This window comes from Pipistrellus hanaki (genome assembly GCF_964339955.1).
Source record: "Pipistrellus hanaki genome assembly, chromosome: 16".
In the NCBI taxonomy this organism is placed as follows: domain Eukaryota; kingdom Metazoa; phylum Chordata; class Mammalia; order Chiroptera; family Vespertilionidae; genus Pipistrellus; species Pipistrellus hanaki.
This window is the reverse complement of record NC_140518.1, coordinates 40,084,003-40,098,156: the sequence shown is the minus strand read 5'-3', so window position 1 is coordinate 40,098,156 and position 14,154 is coordinate 40,084,003. Positions and strand designations below refer to the sequence as shown.

Genomic DNA, 14,154 nt, shown 5'->3' with positions numbered 1-14,154 from the left:
TGTTATCATTTCTCTCCCTCCCCCGCACCCCCAATTAATATGTTGAAGCCATAACCCCAACATAATAGCATAATATTTGGAGATGAGACCTTTGGAGGTAACTAAATTTAGAAGAGGTTGGGGAGGCAGGGATGTCATCATGATAGAATCAATTCTTTTGTAAGAAGAGCCCAGAGCTGTGTGCACTCTCTCGTTACCTCCCACCCCCCACCATGTGAAGACAGCAAGAAGGCAGCTGTCTGCAAGCCAGAAAGACGACCCTCACCAGAACTCAGTCCTGCTGGCGCCCTGATTTCAAACGTCCCATCCCCCGTAACTGTGAGAAGTAATTGTCCATTGTATAAACCATACAGTATATGGCATTTTGTTATGACATCCCGAGCAGACCAAGACAGTTTGGGGACAGGGTAGGAGGAATGTCATGATTGTATCAATTTTTTGCAGGTGTGCATTGGGTTTGTGTGTGAGTGTGCACTGTTTGCACTCTCCAGTTGGGTGCCTAACTCTGACCAAAGGCTCCATTGGGCTCCCATGATCCGAAGAGTCCCCAGAAAAAAGGGCCGGGGTCCACATCACTCACCCCAACCCACCAGCAGGTACGTGGGCCACAGCCGCCTCTCGGAAAGCACCGTGGGCTCCAGCAGCGTGCGGAGGTAGAGGCCTTCCACCAGGAGCCACGAGTAATTGGCGCCCACGAAGTAGTGCAGGAGGACCTGGGCCGAGCGGCAGGCGGCGGAAATCTGCGGAGGACAGAGCGCCCCCAGGTGGGCCCAGCTCCCCCGGGATCCGGACCACAGGAGGGTGGAGAGGGGCCTCTCTGGGCAGAACCCTCCTCTTTGCTCCCCACAGAGGTGATCATAGAGAGGTGACCACAATCTCAAAATGTGAAGGAATGTTTCCTGCAGGTTTCAAAGCCGAGCCTCTTCCTAGACACGTTAGACATTTTTAGACAAACAAAACCAGGGGAATCTCATCTGCAACTTCCCTAAAGGAAGTTAAAGGGTTTATTCCCTGATCTCAGTTCAATTAAGCTAGACATCAACAACCACAAAAAATCTGCCTATGATTGAAAATGAGGAAATAAACTTCTAAATAACTCATGAATCAAAGGAGAAATGATAATAGAGACTAGAACCTACTTCTGGACTGAATGAAAGGAAACTACTGAATATCAAAATGTGTGCTCTGCAGCTAGTTCCACACTCAGAATGAAACATGCAGCCTTAAATGCATTCATTAAATAAGCAAAAAGCTGAAAATCAATTACCTTAAATATTATGTCAGAAAAAGAACAGCATATAAACCTAACAAAAGTACGTAGAAAAATAATAAAAATGGAAGTGGAAATTAATGAACTAGAGAACATAAAATTAAGAGAATCAACAATGCCCAAAATTCAGTTTTGGAAAAATCCAGTAAAACTGAGAAATTCCTGGCAAAGACAATAAAGGGAGCAGAGGAAGAGGGTGAAGCTACAAATGATCCATACGAGGAACGGAAAGAGGAAACACCACTATAGACGCAATAGACCTTTAAAAGATCTTAGGAAGCTATGGACAATATCGTGCCAATAAGTTTAAAACATTAGATGAAATTCCTAGAAAACCATAAATTTTACCTTGTGACACCAGAAGAAATATAAAATGTAAACATGAGATATAATTAGTTTATAATTAAAAGCCTCCCAATAAACAAAACTCTGAGCCCACATGCTTCACTGGTGTAATCTATCACATGTTTAAGAAAGAATAAGTCATCTTAAATCAACTCCACCAGATGATAAAGAGGGAACGAGTCCGATTTAAGGGATCAGCATAAACTTTATCCAAAAGCTTAACAAAGGCATTATAAGAAAAAACAATTACTCACGAATGTGGGTGAGAAATGCTAAACCAAAGGCAGTACTAGCCATCGGGATCCAGCAACAGAAAAGGAAGAACAGCCGGGACGGGTTTGGCTCAATGGATAGAGCGTCGGCTTGGGGACTGAAGGGTCCCGAGTTCGATTCCGGTCAAGGGCATGTACCTTGGTTGCGGGTATATCCCCAGTAGGGGGATGCAAGAGGCAGCTGATCGATGACTCTCTCTCGTCGATGTTTCTAACTCCCTAACTCTCTCCCTTCCTCTCTGTATAAAATCAATAAAATATATTTTTAAAAAAAGAAAAGAAAAGAAAAGAAATGGAAGAACAATGTGTCAGAACCTAGCTGGGTTTATTCCAGGAATGCAGTCAGTTTGACAGGCTACTGCGTTGGTCATTAACAGGATAAAGGGAAAACCATGTCCACAGATGCAGATTTCAATGTGGGAAAGCTTTGCTGCTCTAACAAGTAGTAAAAATAGCTCTTGCCGGATGGACTCAGTGGATAGAGCATTGGCCCACAAACTGAAGGGTCCCGGGTTTGATTCTGGTCAAGGGCATGTACTTTGGTTGCAAATTCCCTGGCCCTGATTGGGGTGTGTGTAGGTGGCAACCTATCAATGCGTCTCTCTCACATTGATGTTTCTGTCTCTCCTTCTCTCCCTTCCACTCTCTCTAAAAATCAATGGAAAAATATCCTTGGGTGAGGATTAACCCCCCCAAAAAAACAGTAATAATAAAAAGATGGACCTGGTTTAGTTCTTCTTTATGTAGTGTAGAATACCTTTCCCGCCCCAGGCTGGTCAGTAGCCCCACAGTGAAATTTCTGCTGCTGATTCTCTTACCCGCCCCACTCTCAGAGGTGACGCCTGTCTGACCACAAAGCCTCTGGCCCCCGTTACCTCCCTCCTCCCTCTCTGGCCCCCCTCCCTGCCCTCTGACCCAGCACTGACCCCCCAGGGGAGGACATACCTCGGACATGTAGGACACCCACTCCTTCTCGGTGTCGGGCCGCCTGGAGTAGGAGTTGTGGAACACGATGTCCTTCCCCAGCACGGCCAGGGCTTTCAGGACGAAGGAGGCAAAGAGGTTCATGTGGATGTAGTTGCGGGTGCAGTGGAGCTTCCTGTGCAGGAGGAACAGGTAGTGCCTGAACCGCTGTGTACCCTCTACAGGGTGGAGGTGCGGTGTAGGCTCCAGAGCGGGCTGCCTGGGCTATGTGACCCGACTGCCCTGTGACCCATTTTTCTCAACGGTGACGCCAGGATAATGACAGCTAACACCTGTATACCATGGTCACCTATGCTGCTGTGTCCCAAGCCACGTACAAGTGGGTGCTTATGAGTACCCTTGCTCCTTCTAACCCCTGAAGGAGTAGGCACCATTATTGCCCTGACTTTACTGCTGGGGAGACCACGGCAGAAGGGTTACGTCACTTGTCCAAAGTCCCAGAGCAGTAAGTGGTAGAGCTGAGATTTGAACCCAAAAACTCCAAGGCTACAGCATACGGCTCTCCCAGGCTCCCCGGCCGGTAAGAACAAGAGTGCTTACCTCCAAGGGCTATGCGAGGATTCAGTCGGTCATGGGTGGGAAGTGCTCACATAGGCACACACTTAGGCCTCGCCCACCTGGAGCCTCCTGCAGGCTCCGAGTTATCCTGGCTGATTAAAGCTGCATCACTGGGCTCTCACAGGCCCACAGGCCAGCCTTGGCCCCTCGGCGGCACATGCCTTGCTATAGAGCTCTTTGTCTTTTCTAATTTTGAAGGCAGATTTGAAGCAGGTCCTTGCACTTTAGCATTTACGCATCCTTCTCCCTAACTAGACTGGGGACTGCTCCAGGGCAGGGACGGGGTCTTACTCTACTCAGCACCAGAGGCAAACGGACACTCAGTAGACCCGGGTCCTGCTGAAGTTACTCCCTGCAGCTCCGGGCCGCTCCTCTCTCTGGCTTGGTGCTGAGACTTTGGGAGGGTGAATGGAGGAGGTCACCCACAGCAGTAGGCCCGGGCTGTGTGATTCTCCCGTTGTTCAGGAGCTGCTCCCCCTGGAGCAGATGGTCATTACCCAGCTCCAGGAGCCAGGGACCACCCTGAGGTTAACGGTCACATAGGGCCAGACCTGGGCTTGCAGAGCCCAGGTAGGGAGCTGCGCTGGAGCTAGCATCCAGGTCTCCACGGTCCCCATGCAGGTCTCCTGAATCCCTGCCAAACTCTACTTCTGCCGAGTTATGTGCTCAGGGATGTTCCGGAAAGGGCTGAACTGAGAGAGCCCCTGAGGCTCTAAAAATGTCTCACTCTGGGAATTTTAAAAAACGTGATTGAAAAAAATGCACTGAGGCTTGGGATTCTGAAAGAGAGCACCAGGGAGTGAAAATGCTGAGGCGCTGACTGCCTGGTTGTGGTCCTGGCTCCATCACTTACCAGCTGTGTGTGATCCTGGGCCGGTTCCTCAATCTCTCCATAGTTGAGTAACTCACTTACAAAATGGGGGTAAATAACAGTGCTAATCTCCTGGAATTAGAACTAAGCTTCATTCGGATAAGGATGAGATTTAAATGACTTAGTGCGTGGAGCATGCTTAGGACAGTGCCTGGGCACCAGCAAACACAGCTAATTGGAGTCTGAAATCCCATCTCTACCCCTCATGCATCTGCTTTGGGGCGTTTCTGAATCTCTGCTGAAAAAATAATACCTCTGGCTGCTCTGTGGTGAGAATGGGCTGTGGTAGCAATTGGTGTGATCAGGACTTTGGAACAGGGCACATGTGTTATCCTATGAGTTAGGGATCCAGATCCCAATTCTCACTGCACTTGGTAACAGGTGACTCTGTGGCTCTTAGTGGACCTCTGATATTTATCTCCCTTTCTCAGACTCCTTTCCAGCTCTGATGAGCCCGGCCACCACCCAGTCCAGTCTCCTACTGCATTCTGGAGGTAGCCAATGTGCAAGCTCCAGGCACACGCCTGAACACACGTCCGCATAATTCCACTCACCGAAGAAACAGGAGGAGCGTGAGAGCCAGGAGGAGGGCGACCGTGGAAAGGGAATAGCCCACAGTGTACAGCAGCTGCAAGGTCGACAGCAAGGCGTGGTGTTCCACCTGAGCACAGAGGAAGAGCGGCCGTGATCACCAAGCTAGCTGGCTGTGGCCTCCACCCCTAACTCTGTGCCCAGACCACAAAGGTTTTAGACAGCACCCAACCTTGTTGGCACCCAAGTGAGGGACATCTCAGAGGCCAAGGCGCCTTGATGAGTGAAGAGCCCACCTTGGGCCTCACCTTCATGGCTGGTCCCACAGCCCAGCATTGGTGCACCAAGATTCACAATATCATAGAAGAATTGTGCCAGGACAAGAGGGTCCCTTGGGAACAAAGACAGGATCTTTGCCCCTGGGTGTGCTGTCCCTAGAGTAGAGTGATTTATTCTCTCTCTCTCTCTCTCTCTCTCTCTCTCTCTCTCTCTCTCTCTCTCTCTCTCTCGACCAGGTTCCAATTGGATGTCTCCTTCCTAAAATAACTTTTCATAGATGACTTCTTAGACAAAGACCTTATAAAACACTGGAATATTTTCTCTGAGTCCCAGGGTAGGACAACTTACTGGAAATTCTGTTTTTATTAAGTGAGATTCTCCATTGGAATCTCACCATTTCTTTCAGTCCGTCGTACATATCACCATCAAGATGCTGTGGGCTCTTCTACGAAATGTATTTACAAACAAAATCTTGACAATGTTTTTTTTAAAGCCCACAGTAAATACTCATTATCTGCTAAATTATGTCTTGCACTTCTCTGCATAACTCTTTTATTATTTTTGTGAAAGTAAACTTGAGGTACGGTAACCTGCACATGTTTAAAGTATAAACCTTGATGAATTTGGACATGAATATAGCTGTGATTTCATTACTACATTCAAGACAGTGAGCATTTCCATCACCTCCCAGAAGGTTCTGTGACCCTTTGTCATGCCTCTCCTCTCACTCTTCCTGCCAGCCCATGTACAGGCAAACACTGGTCTGTTTTCTGTGATTACACATTAGTTTACATTTTCTAAAATTCTATATAAAATTAATTTTATGATACGTACTCTTTTCTGTAAGGCTCTTTTCCCTTCAAATAATTATTGTGAGATTCATCCATGATATAGCCCATTCCTTTTTTATTGCTGAGTCGAATTCCATTGGGAATGCACCCCAATTTATTGATCCACTCACCTACTGATGGCCATTTGGGTAGTTTTAAGAATTTGGCTTGTACAAATAAAATTGCTATAAAAATTTCTGTACAAGTTTTTATATGGGCATAGATTTTCATTTCTCTCAGATAAATACCTAGACGTAGAATGTGGAGTGGTATGCTGTATGTTTTAACTCCTTAAGAAACTGCCAAGCTGTTTCCTAAATGAGTCATATCAATTTACATCCCCACCGGCGGTGTATGAGAGTTCCAGCTGCTCTAGAGTCTATTAACACTTCATTTAATCCGTCTTTTAAATTTTAGCCATTCCAATGGGTGTGTAGCCGTGTCTTATTGTGATTTTAATTTGCACTTCTCTAATGATTGATGATGTTGAGAATAATTTCATGTGCTTATTTTCCATCTGTATATCTTACTTGGTAAAGTATCTGTTCAAATATTTGGCCATCTTTTCAATTGAATTGTTTGTCTTAATTGTGCATCGTAAGTGTTCTTTAAATAGTCTAGATATAAATCTCTTGTCAGATTGTGTTTTGCAAGTATCTTCTCTCATTCTGGGACTTGCCTTTTAATTTCTTAACAGTGTCTGTAGAAGAGGAGAAGTTTTTGTTTTTTGTTTTTTATCAAGTCCAATTTATGAACTTTTTCTTTTTCTATCCTAGTTTTAAAACCCTTACCAAGGGCCTTAGGATTTTCAGTTATGGTTTTTTTCCTAGAAGTTTAATAGATTGGGCTCTTACATTTAGGTCTGTGATCTATTTCTACTTTATTTTCATTCAAGGTGTGAGGTAAGGATAAAAGTTGTGTCATAGCAACTGGTTTTTCCACCATTCGGTCAATTTGCATATTACCCTTTAATTATATAGGATTGTTCTGGCACAATTTGTTGCTAATATTATTCTTTCCCCTTTGAATTGCCATAGCACTTCTGTAAAAAATCAAATTCCTTTATATGTGTGGGTCTGTTTCTGGGCTATATTCTATTTCATTAGTCTATATATTTATCTTTATGCCAATGCTGCACTGGCTTGATTACTATAGTTTTACAGAAAGCATTGAAATCAATTAGTGTTACTCTTACACTTTTATTCTCTCTCAAGTTTGTTTTAGCTATTCCATATCTTTTGCATTTCCATATAAATTTTAGAATCAGCTTGCTAGTTTCTACAAAAATTCTGCTGGTATTTTGAATTGGATTACACTGAAACTATGGATCAATTTAGAGTCCGTGAACATAGTATGTCCCTCCCTTTAGTTAGATTTTTTAAAAATTTCTTTCCACAGTGCTTTGCAGTTTTCAATATATAGGTACCACTCATCCTTTGTCAAATTCATCCATATGTGTTTCATATTTTTAATGCTGCTATAAATGATATTGTTTTCTTAATTTTAATTGCTTATTGCTAGTATATAAAAATACAATTTTTTTATATATCTATCAGTATTCTGCAACCTTGCTAAGCTCACTTGTTAATATCAGTAGGACTTTGTGTAGATTCCTTGGGATTTTCTGTAGATGATCATGTTCTCTGTGAATAACATTTTTACTTGTTCTTTTCCAAACTCTTTATTTCTTTTTACTTCTCTTTCTTGTACTCTGGCTCTGGCTAGGATCTTCCATTGAACAGAAGTGGAAAGAGTGAATTTATTACCTTGTTAAAGATCTTAGGGGAAAGCATTTGTTTTTTTCAGCAATCAGTATGATGTCAGCTACAATTTTTTTTCAAGATGCCCTTTTATATAAATTCCTGTGGCTGCTGTAACAAATAACCACAAATTTGGTAACTTAAAATAACATGATTTATTGTCTTGCAGGCTGAGGTCAGAAGTCTAAAATCAGTTGCCCTGGGCTAAAATCCAAGTCTGAAGGCTGCTCTGGGGTTAACAGAGGCATGAATTCCCCAGCACAACTGGCGCGCCTTTCAATAAAGTGGGCTCCAAGAACCAAAAAAACAGAAAAAAAAAAAAAAAAAAAAGTGGGCTCTAAGAACCAAAAAACCAGCAAAAAAAAAAAAAAAAAAAAAAAAAGAAAGAAAGAAAAGAAAAGAAAAGAAAAGAAAAGAAAAGAAAAGAAAAGAAAAGAAAGAAAAGAAAAGAAAAGAAAAGAAAAGGAAAGGAAAAAGGGCATATTCCTGGTGGTAAGAAACTAGAAATCTGTGTGTTCACTTGGTTAGAGCAGTGGTCGGCAGCAAACTGCGGCTCTCAAGCCACATGCTTTGCCACTCTGTTGACTAATGAGTTTGCCGACCACTGCATAAGGCATTACCCTTACCCAGAAGTTTTGACTTCAGGTTTAAGACATTAGTACATTATTAAGATGTTTTTTTAAGTGTTTTTCCCCAAGACAGTGGTCGGCAAACTCATTAGTCAACAGAGCGGCAAACTGCAGCTCAGGAGCCACTCCTTAGTTGGACCCCCACCTCCCACCCCCCAGTACACAAATTTTTGTGCCTCGGGCCTCTAGTTTATCATAAAAAAGAATCAGTATGAATAGCCCTGACCAGTGTGGTTCCGGTGGTTAGAGCACCGTCCTGTGCACCAAAAGGATGCCGTTCAGTTTCTGGTCAGAGCACGTACCTAGGTTGTGAACTGAATCTCTGGTGGTGGTATGTATGAGAGACAATGTTCCTGTCATACATTGATGTTTCTCTCTCTCTCTCTCTCTCTCTCTCTCTCTCTCTCTCTCTCTCTCTCTCTCTCTCTCTCTCCTCCCCCCCCCCCCCACCCCTTCGCTCTAAAAATCAGTAAAACATATCCTTGGGTGAGGATTTTTTTTTTTTTTAAGAATGGGTATAAGTGAATAAAACAATCTGTAAGTCCATAGTGCTATTCAAAAAGGAAAGGGGGAGGAGGTATTCTTTCCAAGAGACGCCACCTAGTAAATGAGGAAGGATTGATAGAGCTTGAATCCACTCAAGCACGCATCATCAATGAAGGTAGAACACTGATGAAGATATGTTAGGGAGAAAGGTAAACAATGGTACCAAAGTAGCCTCCTGCCAATTAGTGACTAAATACAAGAGGAGAAATGTGCCTTTGTCATGGAGAGATCCTGGCTGTCACTACCTACGCTATGTTGACCTGAAAATAGAAAGGCTTTTCAAAGTGAGATCCAAAGGATATCTATTCCTGTCATCCTGACCCAGCCAGAAGCCTGAATAACGTTCTAACTAGGAGACAAAGGCAATGGGCACTTATGAGGAAGGGAAGGGGAGCAATTACATCAACAGAAGGAAGAGCCTGATCCTGGGAAGAAAAGCTATAAAAACTGGGGATGGGTATGATGAAACATTAGTTGAGATGATGAAATAAGTGTTGATTTTATTTAGTTGGAATAATGGCATTATAACTATATGGAATAATGTTCTTAAAATTCAGAATAAGGAATAGTTAGTGGCAAAATTTCATGATGTCTGCGAATTATTTTTAAAAATTTCAGAAAGAGAACAAATGTGCCAAAATGTTAATACATTTTGTATCTAGATAGTGGATCTAGTAGTGTTTATTATTATTATTTTAACTGTGCTATATGTTTGACTATTTCAAAATAAAACGTTGGAAAAATAGATATCTATCAATTTAGATATATATTATAGGTTACTAGAGACCCAGTGCATGAAATTCGTGCACTTGGTGGGGGAGGGTCCCCCTCAGCCTGACCTGAGCCCTCTCACAGTCCAGGAGTCCTTGGGGGATGTCAGACTGATGGCTTAGGCCTGCTCCCTATAAGCCAGCAGTCAGATATCCTTAGTGCTGCCACAGGCAGAAGAGGCTCCTGCCACTGCCGCTGCTCTTGCCAGCCATGAGCCCAATTTCTGGCTGAGCAGCTCTTCCCCTGTGGGAGCACACTGACCACCAGGGGGCAGCTCCTGTATTGAGCATCTGCCCCCTGGTGGTCAGTGCGCTTCATAGCAATTGGTTGTTCTGCTGTTTGGTTGATTTGCATATTAGCCTTTTATTATATAGGATATTAAAAATTAAAATGTATCATTAAAATTGAAATTATAACATATAGGAATTAAATTTTGTATTTGAGAATAGGAAGAATTTTTATAAGAGCAAAGGACACAGCCTGAAGTAAGGCAAGATAACAATTTATTTAAAACTTCTAAGCACAATGCTATACCAAGGAACCTAAACATACTTGTTAATACTTATGCATGTGCACACATACATGCACACATGTGCAGACACATGCACAATCTCTTTTAAAAGCACTTTTTAATGTGCTGAAGGACCCCCACTGTGTTGTCAGTTGGGAAAACATATTTTGTTTGCCAAAACTCTAAAGGACAGAGATTTACTAACACTAGCCTTTTTTGGGCAAGAGTTCAACCCTCTATTAGAAACACAGGTAAACATGACCAGAAGTTGGTTTTGTTTTTTTTGTTCTTTTAAATATTTGAATTCTTCGAAATCTAGCCATTTGCCAAGGGGAGGAGGCAGTGCCCTTGTCCTCACTTTTCTAAAGAGAGTCATCTTTACTTCCTGTCTTGCAAAGTGTTGTTGTCCCTGTCCACTGACTTGGGCCGCTGCAGACCTAAGTCCAGAGGAAGCAGCAGGCATCTCGCACCTGCGGGTGAATCCTCCCCAAGGCCTCGGTTCCTAGCCTCAGCTGCACATGAGAATCACCCATTTAGCACCAGAGCTGATTTCTGGGCTCCACCACACACCCACTGACTCAGAATCAGTGACACCATTTCTTCAGGATTTATTATGTGCCCACTGTATGTGAAGGCTTTACAATACTAGGTTACTTGAGGCCCAGTGCGTCCCGGTACTAGGCCAGGGACAGGGTGGTGGCTATTCAGATAGAACAATGGTCGGAAAACTCATTAGTCAACAGAGCCAAATATCAACAGTACAATGACTGAAATTTCTTTTGAGAGCCGAAAACCGACTTCTGCGCATGGGTCACGAAGTTTCAATCGCACTGTACGTGCGCGCCTGCACACAGTATTTTGTGGAAGAGCCACACTCAAGCCAAAGAGCCGCATGTGGCTCACAAGCTGCAGTTTGCCGACCACTGAAATAGAACTATGATTTGGTCATTGTTCTCAAGGAGCTTAGTTCAGAAGGGAAGATAAGAAAGACAATTTGTCTAATTCAAGCCATTCAATTAGCACGCGTCTGGTTCCTGGAGAAAGTAAGACAGATGCTTGAGAAAAGCTGAATCCCATTCAACCAGGGGTATCATCTTAATACCGTAAGGGTGTGACCTGTCACATGGTAAAACTGTGAAAGAATCATAGAATTCTGTTAACTTAAATCAGGTAATAAAGTGAAAAGGGGTTTAGAAAGAATTCCCTGTGGGTGAGGGTCAAATGGAGGCTCTTCGTGTCTGAGAGGAAGATGGTACAGACTGGAGAGCCCAGGCATGCAATGCCTACCAGGCATTGTGAGCCCAAGCGTGGGGCAGGGGCAGGTGTGGTTTGCAGTCTGCAATCAGGGCAGAGAACTCAGAAGTGGTTGTGAACTGTCTAGAACCCAGGACAGAGGAAAGGGCAAGGAGTCTTCCTGGTCTCAAAGCTCCTCAGGTCCCCAGCCAACCGGAGCTTTCTGTTGCCCTTGACTCTGCCTTCTCATACACACCCAGCCTGTTTCCCTCCACAGGAGCCTGTAAATCCAGTCTCTCTCCTCTGCACCCCACTGCTCGGTGTCTCTCTCTCTCTCTCTCTCTCTCTCTCTCTCTCTCTCTCTCTCTCTCTCTCTCTCTCTCTCTCTCTCTTTCCTGGGCTGAGTTCCTGCAATGGCTCCTGCCTGTCCCCCTGCCTCTGCCTCCAGTCCAGCCTGATCCCTGCCTCTCTCTCTGATCTGACAGGGCAATCCTGAAGCCTACTCAGTGATGTCCCTCCCTTTCCAACTGTGTCGATCCTAACTCTCTGTTGGCATCTCTAGGGACCTCCACTTTGACCCTGTGCCACCTGAGACTCTAGATTTTGGAGGCACGTCACGTCTGATTGGCTGAAAGAAGCCCAGATGTGGCCCTAGACCTCTGATTCCCAAGCACCTTCCCTCTGTCTGTGCTACCTTTGGCTCTCACTTTGAAGGAAGGTGAGTGGGATGTGTACAAACAGGAGGTGTTTGGGGAGAAGAGTTTCCAGAATAGAGTCCTGGAAAGAAGATGTGTGGGTGGAAGAATGAGGCATGGATTGGCTTGTGCGCCCAATGAACATTGCTGAGCAGCTATGGAGACCCACTGCCAGTCACAGTTCTGGGCCCTGATGACAGTGTTCACTTCCACCCAAGGGTGCTGACTAGGGCTCAGGTTCTCTCTGGAGAACTGTATGTCTGTTAACAATTGTGTCTATGTATATCCTCACAGTGCCCATGTGCAATAGATCCTATCCCCGGGGTGGATGGGAAGCAGGGTCACAGAGAGGGGAAGGGTCTGGCTATGAAGAGCCAGGAATTAGAGTCTGGACAGCAAACAGGGCTGTCTGACCCTCGACCCTCAGCTTGGAATCTGGGGCTCACTGTGTTCCCTCAGGCCCATGCACCACCTGCTACCACAGAGTCCACTTTCAAAGGAGGAAGCTACATCACAGAGAGGCAAGCATGGGAGCATGTCAGAGCATGATGGGGTGCGGTGGCCACTCCTGATGGGGTGGCCACAAAAGACTTCACTTTGAAGGAGACATTGACTGAAACCTGAATGGTAAGGAGAAGCTGCTGGCTGGCATGGCTCTGTGGTTGAGCATTGACTCATGAACCAGGAGGTCACGGTTCAATTCCCAGTCAGGGTATGTGCCTGGGTTGCGGGCTGGGGATCAGTGTGGGGCATGCAGAAGCCGATAAGTGATTCTCATCATTGGTGCTTTTGTCTCTCTCCCTCTCCCTTCCCTCTGAAATCAATAAAAAATATATATATATTTAAAAAGGAAGACGAAGCACAAAAGAGCTGAGGAGAGGTGTTCCAGGGAGAGGCAACGGCAGCAAAAGTGAATCCAGTGCAGGCAAGCTTGGGGAGGGCTCTCCGTGTGGCCCCTAAGCCAAGGGGCCATGGAGGGCCATGGAGGGCCATGGAGGGCCTGGGGCAGGGCAGGGCGGTTCGGCCCCTGGCACGTTCTCACTGAGCCGAGGGCACTCACTTTTTTTTGGAAGCTGTGGTTCTCAGAGCATTCGGAGTCATCCTGCCAAACGGTGCGGTTCACCAGCGTCTGCCAAGTGCCCCGAGCCAGGCAGCGTCTGTAGGCCCTTCCCGGGTTCTCTGCAAGTAAACACAGCTCTAGGGGAAAGGTCGGCTCCCTGAGCACGTGGGGAGGCCTGCTCCTCGGCCAAGCTGTGGAAAATCCCAGGGAAAAGGGATTTTTACTTCCGGGGGGGGGGGGGGGAGGGGGGCGACGACTCATTAGCATCCTTGCTGTTTATTTGGGATGGAAAGAAAAACAGAAAAGCCTCTACATTTCCTCAGAAGCCCTGACCCACACTCCTCATCTTCTCCTCAAACCTGCTCCACCCACAGGTCTTCCTGCCTCCGCTGATGGCAAACCCATCCTCTCAGAGGGCTGGCCCCAACCTGCTTCCTGTCTGTCATACCTTCCTCTGGTCCATCAGCCCATCCTGCTGTCTCTACCTTCCAACACATCCAGAATCCGACCACCGTTTTTGCACCTCCTGCTACCGCCAGCACAAGACCCACCCTCACCTCTCACCTGGACTATTGTGAACCCTTCCAATACCTGTCAACGCCTCCGCTAGGCCAGCCGTCAGAGTGAACTTAAACACATGTCGTCACATCATGGGACGCCTCACTCCAACTCATCCCAGGGCGCTCAGAAAGCAGGTCAGAGTCCCAGGGTCTCCCACAGAGTCCTGCAGGGTCCGGCCCCAATGTTCCCTGGCCTAACCTCCCATTGCTTCCCTTCCCCCTCCACTCCAGCCACAGAGGCCTCCTTGCTCCTTGTGGAACACATCAGACACGCTGCCCGAATACTGTGCAACTTGCACTCATCAACTCCTCCCTGCTGAACACTCTTCCTCCATTGGCTAAACCCCTCACCTCCTTTAAGTTTTTGCTAAAGCATCACCTTGTCATAAAGCCCATTCCAACCTTCCCATCTCTTTCCCTCCCATCTTAGTTAAAACACATTGCACTCA

General features: G+C 45.6%; 1 protein-coding gene across 1 annotated transcript in view; it reads right to left on the bottom strand.

Moving 5' to 3' along the window:
* GLP2R (glucagon like peptide 2 receptor) overlaps positions 1–14,154 on the bottom strand; it is a gene marked incomplete at its 5' end in the record, with an annotated part of 50,381 nt that overhangs the window by 23,488 nt on the left and 12,739 nt on the right. Inside the window, 4 exon segments of the mRNA XM_084863937.1 lie at positions 581–740; positions 2,833–2,986; positions 4,855–4,961; positions 13,146–13,264. Of these exon segments, the coding sequence (XP_084720063.1) occupies positions 581–740; positions 2,833–2,986; positions 4,855–4,961; positions 13,146–13,264 (540 nt within the window).